Below are 14487 nucleotides of genomic sequence, written 5' to 3'. Positions count from 1 at the left end.
ATTTCCATTTCCACCTCCACTCTGCTCTGTCTTTAACATAGTTAACGTAATACCCTATTATGCAGATAGTGAGACTGATGACATCATAGGAGAGAGAGAGAAAGACAGAGAGAGGGGATGAGAGAAAGAGAGAGAGGTAGTGAGCTCATGGGCTCCTGAGTTCTTCTGCAAAAAGATAGAAATAGAGTTGGATTCATGTAGATAAACTAGATTTTTTTTGCAAGGACTTATACAGGATACTAACCTCAACATCAAAACCTTCAATCCAAATCAAAATTCCATACCTAAAACCTTGATTTTGGACAAAATTACCTGAATTAACTATTACAAGAAAGGACTTTGACTCGGTACCGGTACCCCCTGTATATAGCCGCATTATTGTTATGTAATTTTCTTGTTACTTTTTGATTATTATTTTTTTAAATTCACTTTATTTACTAAATATTTTCTTAATTCTATTTATTGAACTGCATTGTTGGTTAAGGGCTTGTAAGTAAGCATTTCACGGTAAGGTCTACACCTGTTGTATTCGGCGCATGTGGCAAATCAAATTTGAACAAACCAAAACCTGCAGAAGAAACACAGTGGAACCTGGAAATACCATCCAAAACAAAACTGAGTGAGTAATGTTCAGTCTGAACCTACTTCTGAAGCCAAAAAATTCAAAGACTATAATCTCTAGGTAATTTTGTTATATAAATCTTAATAAATAAGGCTAATAAGTGTAACATTATAGCTTCCGTCCCTCTCCTCGCCCCTACCTGGGCTCGAACCAGGGACCCTCTGCACACAGACAACAGCCACCCTCGAGGCATCGTTATTGCTCCACAAAAGCCACCACCCTTGCAGAGCAAGGGGAACAACTACTTCAAGGTCTCAGAGCGAGTGACGTCATCGATTGAAACACAATTTGCGCGCACCCCGCTAACTAGCTAGCCATTTCACATCAGTTACACTCACCCCCCTTTTGACCTCCTCCTTTTCCACAGCAACCAGTGATCCGGGTCAACAGCATCAATGTAACAGTATAGCTTCTGTCCCTCTCCTCGCCCCTACCTGGGCTCGAACCAGGGACCCTCTGCACACAGACAACAGTCACCCTTGAAGCATCGTTGCCCATCGCTCCACAAAAGCCGCGGGCGGCCCTTGCAGATCAAGGGGAACAAATACTTCAAGGTCTCAGAGCGAGTGACGTCACCGATTGAAACACTATTAGCGCGCACCCCGCTAACTAGCTAGCCATTTCACATTGGTTACATAAGCTACCAAACTGCAAAGACAAAACTGACCTGGCAATTTCAATTAGCACTTAACAATGGCAGGAGAGATTCACAGCCAGCAGAACAGCCCACCTCAGACCCGGACCACAACCTCAACACCACAATGGGACAGACAACACAGGACCCACCAACCCTACAGACCCCACACCCTCCTAACAGGCCCCCTGTCAGCTCCCCTGATAGCTCTCTTGACAACCCCCACACATCCACTGAGGACACACAAAAGCCAGAGAATGTGCTCCTCATTGACTCAAATGGCAAATACATTCAAGAGGATCAACTTTTTCCCAAACACAAAGTGGCTAAACTCTGGTGCCCAAACACTAGGCATGCCCTGGAGCTGTTGTCAGAGGACAGACTAGGGTCCCCCAGCCACATCATAATTCACACAGGCATAAATGACCTGAGGGCCCAGCATGAAAGGGTGGCCACAGCACTCAAGGGAGTGATTGAACAAGTGGTTATTTCCACCCTGCTACCACGAATATACTTTCACCCTGCCACCATACAGCGGGTGAATGCATGAATTTCGTGAGACTGTGCCTCAAACCTAATCTACCTGGCCCACCACTCCACCCTGTATTTTAACAGCCTTTATGACCAGGTCCACCTCTACAAGGCAGCAATCCCAACTTTTGCCAGGACCGTGAAGGACGTCAACCTTAACCGTAGCCCCAGCACCTCAGAAAGGAGCAACAGAGCAACAGACAAACCTCCCAGACCAGCGAGACACCATCCCAGACCTGCAAGACCCCCTCCTGAAGGACCTGCACAGAGGCCACAGCATCACCAGCCACACCCAAGACCACCCCAAGCAAACCCTGGCCACACCCTATATACAGTTTAAGTCTGAGGTTTACATACAACTTAGCCAAATACATTTAAACTCAGTTTTTCACAATTCCTGACATTTAATCCTAGTAAAAATTCCCTGTCTTAGGTCAGTTAGGATCACCACTTTTTTTTAAGAATGTGAAATGTCAGAATAATAGTAGAGAGAATGATTTATTTCAGCTTTTAATTCTTTCATCACATTCCCAGTGGGTCAGAAGTTTACATACACTCCATAGGTATTTGGTAGCATTGCCTTTAAATTGTTTAACTTGGGTCAAACGTGTTGGATAGCCTTCCATAAGCTTCCCACAATAAGTTGGGTGAATTGTGGCCCATTCCTCCTGACATAGCTGGTGTAACTGAGTCAGGTTTGTAGGCCTCCTTGATCCCACATGCTTTTTCAATTCTGCCCACAAATGTTCTATGGGATTGAGGTCAGGGCTTTGTGATGGCCACTCCAATACCTTGACTTTGTTGTCCTTAAGCCATTTTGCCACAACTTTGGAAGTATGCCTGGGTTCATTGTCCAGTTGGAAGACCCATTTACGACCAAGCTTTAACTTCCTGACTGATGTCTTGAGATGTTGCTACAATAAGCCACATAATTTTCCATCCTCATGATGCCATCTATTTTGTGAAGTGCACCAGTCCCTCCTGCAGCAAAGCACTCCCATAACATGATGCTGCCACCCCCGTGCTTCACGGTTGGGATGGTGTTCTTTGGCTTGCAAGCCTCCCCCTTTTTCCTCCAAACATAACGATGGTCATTATGGCCAAACAGTTCTATTTTTGTTTCATCAGACCAGAGGACATTTCTCCAAAAGGTACGATCTTTGTCCGCATGTGCAGTTGAAAACCGTAGTCTGGCTTTTTTATGGCAGTTTTGGACCAGTGGCTTCTTCCTTGCTGAGCGGCCTTTCGGGTTATGTTGATATAGGACTCATTTTACTGTGGATATAGATACCTTTGTACCTGTTTCCTCCATCTTCTTCACAAGGTCCTTTGCTGTTGTTCTGGGATTGATTTGCACTTTTCGCACCAAAGTGCGTTCATCTCTAGGAGACAGAATGCGTCTCCTTCATATAACAGACTGACCCTAGCCCCCCGACACATAAACTACTGCAGCATAAATACTGTAGGCTGAAACAGGAGAGGTCGGGGGACACTGTGGCCCCATCCAATGATACGCCCGGACAGGGCCAAACAGGCAGGATGTAACAAACATACACTTAGGTTGGAGTCATTAAATCTAGTTTTTCAACCACTCCACACATTTCTACTTTGTGCAAGTAATTTTTCCAACAATTGTTTACAGACAGATTATTTCACTTATAATTCACTGTATCACCATTCCAGTGGGTAAGAAGTTTACATACACTAAAATGACTGTGCCTTTAAACAGTTTGGAAAATTCCAGAAAATGATGTCAAAGCTTAAGAAGCTTCTTATAGGCAAATTGACATCATTTGAGTCAATTGGAGGTGTACCTGTGGATGTATTTCAAGGCCTACCTTCAAACTCAGTGCCTCTTTGCTTGACATCATGGGAAAATCAAAAGAAATCAGCCAAGACCACAGAAAAAAAATTGTAGACCTCCACAAGTCTGGTTCATCCTTGGGAGCAATTTCCAAATGCCTGAAGGTACCACGTTCATCTGTACAAGCAATAGTACGCAAGTGTCCTGTGTGAATTTAAGTGTGCTCTTTCTAATTCTCTTTCTTTCTCTCTCTCTCTCGGAGGACCTGAGCCCTAGGACCATGCCTCAGGACTACCTGGCCTGATTACTCCTTGCTGTCCCCAGTCCACCTGGCCATGCTGCTGCTCCAGTTTCAACTGTTCTGCCTGCGGCTATGGAACCCTGACCTGTTCACCGGACATGCTACCGGTCCCAGACCTGCTGTTTTCAACTCTCTAGAGACAGCAGGAGCAGTAGAGATACTCTGAATGATCGGCTATGAAAAGCCAACTGACATTTACTCCTGAGGTGCTGACCTGTTGCACCCTCGACAACCACTGTGATTATTATTATTTGTCCCTGCTGGTCATCTATGAACATTTGAACATCTTGGCGATGTTCTGTTATAATCTCCACCTGACACAGCCAGAAGAGGACTGGCCACCCCTCATAGCCTGGTTTCTTCCTAGGTTCTGGCCTTTCTAGGGAGTTTTTCCTAGCCACCGTGCTTCTACATCTACATTGCTTGCTGTTTGGGGTTTTAGGCTGGGTTTCTGTACAGCACTTTGTGACATCAGCTGATGTAAGAAGGGCTTTATAAATACATTTGATTGATTGATTGATTGATGTAAACTTCCGACTTCAACTGTAGGCCCCCACATATCAGACCTAAGCCCCTTCTGCCCACCCCATGCCCCCCCGCCCCCGCCCCTGCGGCAAGAACCTCAACATAACAGCAGGACATATGCCCAGGCCGTGAGCAGAACAACAGGCCCAACCCCCGCCCACCCAAGCTCCATCCTGTGACCTAAGATGGAACACAAAGCTTTTACTATCTCATCCTGGAATATACAATGTCTGAGGTCATCTGCCTTTGGCCTAAAGAGAAGGAACCTAGACTTCATCAAAGAAATTGAAAATACAGACATTTTCATCAAACAACAAACATGGCATAAAGGAGATGGACCCACTGGTTGCCCTCTAGGCTACAGAGAGCTGGAAGTCCCATCCACCAAACTACCTGATGTGAAACAGGGAAGAGACTCATGGGGTATGCTGTTTAGTATAGTGCAGACCTAACCCAGTCTATTAAATTAATAAAAACAGGAACATTTTACATCTGGCTAGAAATTAATAAGGAAATTATCTCTACAGAGAAAAATGTCCTCATGTGTGCTACCTATATCCCCCCAATAGAATCGCCATACTTTAACGATGACAGATTCTCCATCATAGAGGGGGAGATCAACAATTTCCAGGCCCAGGGACATGTACTAGTCTGTGGCGACATAAATGCCAGAACTGGACAAGAACCTGACATCCTCAGCACACAGGGGGACGAACGCCTACCTGGAGGTGACAGCATTCGCTCCCCCATATGCCCACCTAGACACAGCTACGACAACATAACCAACAAAAATGGGTCACAACTCCTGCAGCTCTGTTGGACTCTGGGTATGTACATAGTTAATGGTAGGCTTTGACGGGACTCCTATGGTAGGTACATATATAGCTCATCTCTTGGCAGTAGTACTGTAAACTTCTTTATCACTGACCTCAACCCAGAGTCTCTTAGAGCATTCACAGTCGGTCCACTGACACCCCTATCAGATCACAGCAAAAGCACACTCTACTTGAACAGAGCTATGCTCAGTCATGAGTCATCAAAGCCAAAGGAACTGAATAATATTAAGAAATACTATAGATGGAAGGAAAGTAGTGTGGAAAGCTACCAAAAAACAATTAGGCAACAACAAATCCAATCCTTTCTAGACAATTTCCTGGACAAAATGTTTCAGTATAACAGTGAAGGTGTAAACTTGGCAGTAGAAAACCTAAACAGTATATTTGACCTCTCAGCTTCCCTATCAAATCTAAAAATGTCAAGCAGACAACCTAAGAAAATTTATAACAATGAAGAATGCAAAAACCTAAGAAAGAAATTGAGAAACCTATCCAACCCAATACATAAAGACCCAGAAAACCTGAGCCTACGCCTTCACTATGGTGAATCACTAAAACAATACAGAAATACAATACGGAAAAAGAAGGAACAGCACGTCAGAAATCAGCTCAATGTAATTGAAGAATCCATCAAATCTAACCACTTCTAGGAAAATTGGAGAACTCTAAACAAACAAAAACAACACGAAGAGATATCGATCCAAAACGGAGATGTATCGATAAACCACTTCTCCAATCTTTTTGGCTCTATAATAAAGAACAAACAGCAAAAACATGTACATGATCAAATACAAATATTAGAATCAACTATTAAAGACTACCAGAACCCTCTAGATTCTCCAATTACATTGAATGAACTACAGGACAAAATACAACCTAAAAAGGCCTATGGCGTTGATGGTATCCTAAATTAAATGATCAAATATAGAGACCACAAATTCCAATTGGCTATACTTAAACTCTTTAACATCATCCTCAGCTCTGGCATCTTCCCCAATATTTGGAACCAAGGACTGATCACCCCAATCCACAAAAGTGGAGACAAATTTCACCCCAATAATTAGAGTGGGATATGTGTCAACAGCAACATTGGAAAAATCCTCTGCATTATCATTAACAGCAGACTCGTACGTTTCCTCAGCGAAAACAATGTACTGAGCAAATGTCAAATTGGCTTTTTACCAAATTACCGCATGACAGACCACGTACTCACCCTGCACACCCTAATTGACAAACAAACAAACCAAAACAAAGGCAAAGTCTTCTCATGCTTTGTTGTTTTCAAAAAAGCTTTTTACTCAATTTGGCATGAGGGCCTGCTATACAAATTGATGGAAAGTGGTGTTGGGGGAAAAACATACGACATTATAAAATCCATGTACACAAACAACAACAAAAAGTGTGTGGTTAAAATTGGCAAAAACACACATTTCTTTCCACAGGGCCGGGGGATGAGACAGGGATGCAGCTTAAGCCCCACCCTTCTTCAACATATATATCAACAAATTGGCGAGGGCACAAGAACAGTCTGCAGCACCCGGCCTCACCGTACTAGAATCTGAAGTCAAATGTTTGCTGATGATCTGGTGCTTCTGTCCCCAACCATGGAGGGCCTACAGCAGCACTTAGATCTTCTGCACAGATTCTGTCAGACCTAGGCTCTGACAGTAAATCTCAGTAAGACAAAAATAATGGTGTTCCAAAAAAGGTCCAGTTGCCAGGACCACGAATATAAATTCCATCTAGACACAGTTGCCCTAGAGCACACAAAAAACTATGTATACCTCTGCCTAAACATCAGCCGCACAGGTAACTTACACAAAAGCTGTGAATGATCTAAGAGACGACCCAAGAAGGGCCTTGTATGCCATCAAAAGAAACATATAATTTGGCATACCAATTAGGATCTGGCTAAAAATACTTGAATCAGTTATAGAACCCATTGCCCTTTATGGTTGTGAGGTCTGGGGTCCATTCACCAACCAAGATATTCACAAAATTGGACAAACACCAAATTGAGACTGCATGCAGAATCCTGCAAAAACTATCCTCTGTGTACAACGTAAAACACCAAATAATGCATACAGGGCAGAATTAGGCCGATAGCCCGCTAATTTTCAAAATCCAAAAAGAGACGTTAAATTCTACAACCACCTAAAAGGAAGGGATTCCCAAACCTTCCATAACAAAGCCATTACCTACAGAGAAATTCACCTGGAGAAGAGCCCCCTAAGCAAGCTGGTCCTGGGGCTCTGTTCACAAACACAAACAGAGCCCCAGGACAGCAACACAATTAGACCCGACCAAATCATGAGAAAACAAAAAGACAATTACTTAACACATTGGAAAGAATTGACCTGACCACTATGATTGACCCAAAATTAAGGAAATATTTGACTATGTACAGACTCAGTGAGCATAGCCTTGCTATTGAGAAAGGCAGCCAAAGACAGACCTGGCTCTCAAGAAAAGACAGGCTATTTGCACACTGCCAACAAAATGAGGTGGAAACTGAGCTGCACTTCCTAGCCTCTTGCCAAATGTATGAAAGAATTCGAAAACAAATCCATTTTTGATAAACATATCTATTGGGTGAAATACCACAGTGTGAATCACAGCAGTAAGATTTGTAACCTGTTGCCACGAGAAAAGGGAAACCAGTGAAGAACAAACACCATTGTAAATACAACCTATATTTATGTTTATTTATTTTCCCTTTTGTACTTTAGCTATTTGCACATCATTACAACACTGTATATACATATATAATATGACATTTGAAATGTCTTTATTCTTTGGAACTTTTGTTAGTGTAATGTTTACAGTTCATTTTTAATTGTTTATTTAACTTTTGTTTTATCTATTTATCTTGCTTTGGCAATGTAAGCATGTTTCCCATGCCAATAAAGCCCTTAGAGAGAGAGGGCAGAGCGAGAGTGCGGAGAGAGAGAGAGAGAGAGAGAGAGAGAGAGAGAGAGAGAGAGAGAGAGGGGCAGAGAGAAGACAAAGACAGAGAGAGGAGAGAGAGGAGGGAGAGAATCTAGACAGATCATTGGTATTTCCAGAGGCAGCTTTTACCCAGATTATGTTGATGCTACAGAATCAAGTGGATAGTGATTTAGGAAGGTCTTTCCATGATCTGATTAAACGCTAAAGATGTGGAGCACATTGTGAAAAGATTTTAGAGATTAACTGGGTTGAGTAAGGAAATTACGTGTCACTTTACCTGCACTTCCCTATGCTTATCAATGAAATATTTTATTAGATACAAATGATTTTAGAGAATGAATAGGGAAGACTAGCGTTAGAGGTTCCTCAATCTGAAAAACAAAATCAGCAACATATTTACAAAATGAGATCGTTTTGCTGTGTTGTGATTGTAGAATCATAAATGTGACTTCATTTTAAAGAGAATCCAAGTGATCGTCTGTGTTCAGAACAAATCTAATCACAGGAGACAATCACCCTCAGTGTCATGTGTTTTAGAGTCATGGGAACAGAATACAGGCCCTTTGGAACAGGCTGTGAATGCTAAATTCCACAATGATGAAAGCTGGAGTGTACTAAAACCCTCTTCCTCCCCTTGGTCTCTTAGATGTTGACAAATGCTGCTCTGTGTGTGTGTGTGTCGTGTGTGTGTGTGTGCCTGCGTGTGTGTGTGTGTGTGCCTGCGTGTGTGTGTGTGCCTGCGTGTGTGTGTGTGTGTGTGTATGTGATGATCATGCACATGGGGGTTGTGTGTGATTCATATAGGCATATGTGTGTGAGATTTATGCCTCAGAGTGTTTTTTGTCACTGCGTGACTTTGCTTATTCATGAAATTGAGCCAAAGGTCTCAATCAATTCAATCTCAGGACAAGCGGCATCCCTCAAAAGTGTTCTCATGATGCATTTGCCTGCCTCACCCACAGACAAACCCAAAGTCAACTCAAAAGACTGCCTGGGCAGTGATGTCATTCGCTCCTATGGCTAGAGCAGGAGGTGTTTGGGAGTGTGGTGTGTTCCGTTGAGGTGTGACCAGAGCACCTTTATAACTTAAGTGTCTTAGCTTGCAGGATAGCATATGGCCCATAGATTACTTTAGTACCACAGGGTAATGTAGCACCTGTAAACACACAAACCTCTTCAGTGTAAAATGTAATCACTTTACCATACATAACATGACATAAGGTAATTTAACCAAATTGAAGTGTTTAACCAAAGACTCAGTAAAGGGTATTTCAAAAGAGGACCGCAACATCCATATGCTGATAACGTTGTTGATTATGACGTACAGCCACTATGCTGTCATAAATGCGTTAAACTCTGCGGTCTACGCGTAAACTAAACTATGATTTTATAACTCATACTGTAACTTGCAGGCAGCATGTGTTATGCCGCGTTCATGTGCTAGTCTTATCTAGGAAACTCGTACATTCCCGCCTTGCTAACTGAATGAATGCGGCATGTGTATGACTACAAACAGTTAGCAAGTCTGAAATTTCAGAGTTTCCTTGTTTTGACTAGTTAATAAACGCGGCATTACATTGAGCGGTGACTTCTCTACAGAAGGGCTTCACGGTGACGTCACACCAAACCAGCAAATGACTTCCTTGGAGATGACTGTCGCGTCCCGTCGTTAGGAACACTGCTGTGCGTGACACAGGCCGGCGATTAATCCAGGACATATAAGAGGTTTAGTTGGTAATAGGCGTAATGCCTCGAAATGCAGTAGTTATCGTGCGCTACGGCCCTTATAAATCATGTGGCATCGTGGATCACAGAACGTTCCGTCTGATTGGCCTCCAAGGTAGATATAATCCTTGGCTACATTCAAATAAGTGTGCCTATTGCAGCGTCATAAAGTGGCTTGTGTGCATTTTTAAAGTGCGTTTTAGTTTTATATAAGGGAGTAGTTTGTAGCCTACCATTTGGTTTTCCTGATAATATCACTCATCCATGTATTCTCACTTTCCTAGCTGCATTGAAAGAGAATGGACATCAAAGTGTCTTGGAGAAAATGTCCGATTGGAACAAGGTGGAACTTGTGGTCAATGGAGAATGTGTCTATACATGCAGCATAAAACAGCTGGAGTTTGGTAAATTCAATGTAGATACTGTAGATTACTCTGTCAAATTGTACAGAATCTTACCTGTGGTCAATTGTGACATGTATCGTTTTCATAGAGTGAGGTAAGCATACTGAAACTGAATGCACATGGATTTAACCGTTATCCACTCTCTGATTGTGACCTCATCTGTGAAAAACCTCATTCTAGAGCAGGGGTATTCAACCTAGAGTCTGCCACCACTCTAGGGGTCCGCGAAAATATATCAATATAGCAACAAAAAAGTAGCTAAATTTCTTTTCTGAATATTGCTAGCAACAACAAAATACACACATTTTGAATTACATACCTACAGTAGGAAATAGGACAATATGTTATTTCTAATGACGTCAACTTTATTTCTCAACTGCCAATTACACATAGGGGAGAACTGTGACGAAAGTAACGCTTTTTGTTTTAGTTTCTAATTACTCAGAGATCGATAGAGCTAGAGACACCATATTGTACGACAAACAACTTATGTGTCCTCTACCATTAGCAACTGTAATTTCATTTCTATGGTAAATGAGTTGAAATTAAACAGACTGAGAACAGAACGACCGCAATGTTACTTTTGTACTTGCCTGCGGGACGGGAGTAACAGCTGGCGAGGAGTGCACAATATTTGTCTCGTCTCCATGTTTCTGGGTTGTAACGCTCGTTCATTTCTACCAATGTACTACCAGCCATAAGTTCATGTGTGTGCCGATTTGAGTAAGTCATGCTATATAGGTTCGACATTTAGGAAAACGAACCATGCGTCAACATCGCAATTTTGCGAAACCACAATTGTTTGCCTTACAATATTAATCAGACTGAATTGGATCACATAATAGCTATATTAAGCATAATTGTCTAATCTAACTTTAATGAGAATGTAGTAGATGATTTTCAATTACTAGTCATGCTATGCTCCAGTTGTCCTTGTCATGCGCGCTCCTCGTGCCTTGATAGAATCAATGTCTTTTATTCTCTTCTAAAAAGGCAAACTCATCATGCTTATCACATTTCCATGGCTTGATACAAGGTTATTGACCCCCAGAATCATAAAGATATATATTTTTAACCACTAACCTGTCGATAAAAGCTTATGTGAGAAGCTGATCCACCAAGCCAATTAATTCTAATGATGTCATATATCATTTTCAAACATTCAGTCACTTGTTGATATTTTTCTAACATTATAAAAGCAATATGAGCTGGAGGAGACAATGACCTGTGCTTAAAGTTATTTTATTGTATTCCAGGTCATCAGTTTACATTGTGTTACTTTCATCCCACCCGTCTCTCCTGTAACTTCTCCTAGGCGTACACCCAAGACTAGCTAGCATGATACTTGAAACCAATGCTGTTAATTTAGTCACTAGATGGGTTAAGAAAATGACATACACGACAAGACCAAAAGTATGTGGACACCTGCTCCTCGAACATCTCATTCCATAATCATGGGCATTAATATGGAGTTTGCTGCTATAACAGTCTCTACTCTTCTGGGAAGGCTTTCCACTAGATGTTGAAACATTGCTGTGTGGACTTCCTTTCATTCAGTCATAAAAGTATTAGTGAGGTTGGGCACTTGTCACATGTGCTCCCTCTCCTGCCTGTAGGTCACCAGGCTGCTCGTTATGGCGCACACCTGTCACAATCGTTACGTGCACCTGCACGTCATCATACTCACCTGGTCTCCATCACCTCCCTGATTACCTTCCGTGTATACGTCACTCTCTTTGGTTCCTTCCCCAGGCGTTATTGTTTCTGTTCCTGTGTCAGTTCTGTACATTGTTCGTGTTTCTTATTTTTGTGTTGTGTTAATTTATTAAAACACTCACTCCCTGAATTTCCCTCCTGACTCTCAGCGCACATCGTTACAGCACTGATGTTGGGCGATTAGGCCTGGCTCGCAGTCAGCATTCCAATTCATCCCAAAGGTGTTCGATGGGGTTGAGGTCAGGGCTCTGTGCAGGCCAGTCAAGTTCTTCCACACCGATCTCAACAAACTATTTCTGTATGGACCTCACTTTGTGCATGGGGGCATTTTCATGCTGACACAGGAAAGGGCCTTCCCCAAACTGTTGACACAACGTTGGAAGCACAGAATCGTTTAGAATGTCATTGTATGCTGTAGCGTTATGATTTCTGTTCACTGGAACTAAGGGGCCTAGCCCGAACCATGACAAACAGCCCCAGACAATTATTCATCCACCAAACTTTACAGTTGGCACTATGCATTGGGGCAGGTAGCATTCTCCTGGCATCCGCCAAACCCAGATTTTTTTTCCCGTCGGACTGCCAGATGGTGAAGCGTGATTAATCACTCCAGAGAACGTGTTTCCACTGCTCAAGAGTCCAATGGCGGCAAGCTTTACACCACTCCAGCCGATGCTTGGCATTGCGCATGGTGATCTTAGGCCTGTGTGCGGCTGCTCGACAATGGAAACCCATTTCAGTTCTTGTGCTGACGTTGCTTCCAGAGGCAGTTTAGAACTCAGTGAGTGTTGCAACCGAGGACAGGCAATTTTTACATGCTATGCGCTTCAGCACTCAGCTGTCCTGTTCTGTAAGCTTGTGTGGCCTACCACTTCGCAGCTGAGCCATTGTTATTCCTAGACGTTTCCACTTCACAATAACAGCACTTACAGTTGACCGGGGCAGGTCTAGCAGGGCAGACATTTGACAAACTGACTTGTTGGAAAGGTGGCACGTTGAAAGTCAGAGCTTTTCAGTAAGGCCATTCTACTGCAGTGTTTGTCTATGGAGATTGCATGGCCGTGTGCTCAATTTTATACACCTGTCAGCAACGAGTGTGGCTGAAATAGCCGAAGCCACTAATTTGAAGGGGTGTCCTCATACTTCAAAATAATGAAAAACTATTTACCAAATCTATTAATTTTAAAATGTTGATTACTTGTCCTTTACATTATCATTCACCTAACAAGACGTGACAAAACATTTTTGCTAGCGTATGATGGGGATCCCTGGGTCGCCAATTTGCCTGGGAGGGGGTCTCTGGGCAAGAAAAGATTGAAAACCCCTCTTCTAGAGCCATCTGCCATCTTCATAGAGTGTTCTGATTTATCAGATTGTCAAAGTCACTGATTATGAAGTCACAATAGCATTGAGTACATTGTGTTTATAGAGTAACAGTCCTTTATTCTGCCTTCCACAGGAGGAGATGGGAAACTGGACCCCCTATGCAAGGAGGCCGTCAGTGCTGTGCAGAATGCATACTGAGATACACCCACACTCTACCAGGAGATTGGTCAAGGGGATGAATCTAATCTAGTAGTAAACCTGAAGAGAAACACAGCAACAGACACTTTTTGTATTTTTTTGATGACAAGCATTATAGTACCATACAATAGTATTCTCCAGCATTAAGTCAAGTGTTGTTGTATTTATTGCTACATAATCTCGGAGACCCAGAATCAAATGTGCCGTGTATGCTGGTCATCTCAACAGTCTGTCGTGAGAGACTGCAACATGCTAATTGCGAAATGTAGTCATTATAGTTTCTTATGATTTTTATTTAGTGGTGATTGACTGTGCTATAGTTACTCTATCATTGTCAATATTGCCTCAGACAATTTTGTGTCTGGTCCCTGTCTGAAAACATACATTACAAAATCCAAATAATTCCCTTAACCTTTGGCATACAACCATTCTTAGATCTGCTTCCTGTGGTCTCTCTCCTCATCTGAATATGATTACTTCTGCAATCCATTCTCAATTAGCCTTATGGGAGGGATTGTGCACTAATAGAATCATACCCCATCGGTCAAACCACAGACCAAATTAGCAGACCAAATTTGCACTGCAAGCAAAATCCAAACAGTCATGCAAACACTGCCACACAGTCACAGTCTGGCCGCGTCCCAAATGGCACCCTATTCTCTATGCGGTGCACTACTTTTGACCAGAGCCCTGGTCAAAAGTAGTGCACTCTTAAGGGAATAGGGTGCCATTTGGGACGCTACGTCTGAGGCTAGGCTCAATGTCAGCTTCAAAGTTAACCAAAAACATATGGAGGTGCTTATAGGGGTTCATGGCACTTACCACATTTCATTTCAATGCAATCAAGCCCCCCCCCCCCCCCCCACACACACACACACACACACACACACACACACATATAAATACAGTACGCCTC

General features: G+C 42.6%; 1 protein-coding gene across 1 annotated transcript; it reads left to right on the top strand.

The window, feature by feature from the left end:
* The first annotated feature begins 9671 nt into the window (after positions 1 to 9671).
* Positions 9672 to 14220, top strand: c17h10orf53 (chromosome 17 C10orf53 homolog). Its single transcript, XM_014151548.3, has 3 exons — positions 9672 to 10042; positions 10212 to 10331; positions 13507 to 14220. Exons 1-3 carry the CDS (start codon positions 9949 to 9951, stop codon positions 13569 to 13571), a joined length of 279 nt encoding a protein of 92 aa, XP_014007023.1. The 5' UTR covers positions 9672 to 9948; the 3' UTR covers positions 13572 to 14220.
* The last annotated feature ends 267 nt before the right edge of the window (positions 14221 to 14487 follow it).

Source organism: Salmo salar, chromosome 17, assembly GCF_965601325.2.
Source record: "Salmo salar chromosome 17, fSalSal1, whole genome shotgun sequence".
NCBI classification, from domain to species: Eukaryota; Metazoa; Chordata; class Actinopteri; order Salmoniformes; family Salmonidae; genus Salmo; species Salmo salar.
The sequence above is the reverse complement of the archived record's forward strand: the minus strand, read 5'-3'. Positions and strand labels throughout refer to the sequence as shown.

Coding starts and splice junctions, on each gene's coding strand:
- c17h10orf53 (XM_014151548.3), top strand. CDS start 9,949: ATGCCTCGAAATGCAGTAGTTATCGTGCGCTACGGCCCTTATAAATCA. Junction 10,043..10,211: donor CCGTCTGATTGGCCTCCAAG/GTAGATATAATC, acceptor TCACTTTCCTAG/CTGCATTGAAAGAGAATGGA. Junction 10,332..13,506: donor CATAAAACAGCTGGAGTTTG/GTAAATTCAATG, acceptor TGCCTTCCACAG/GAGGAGATGGGAAACTGGAC.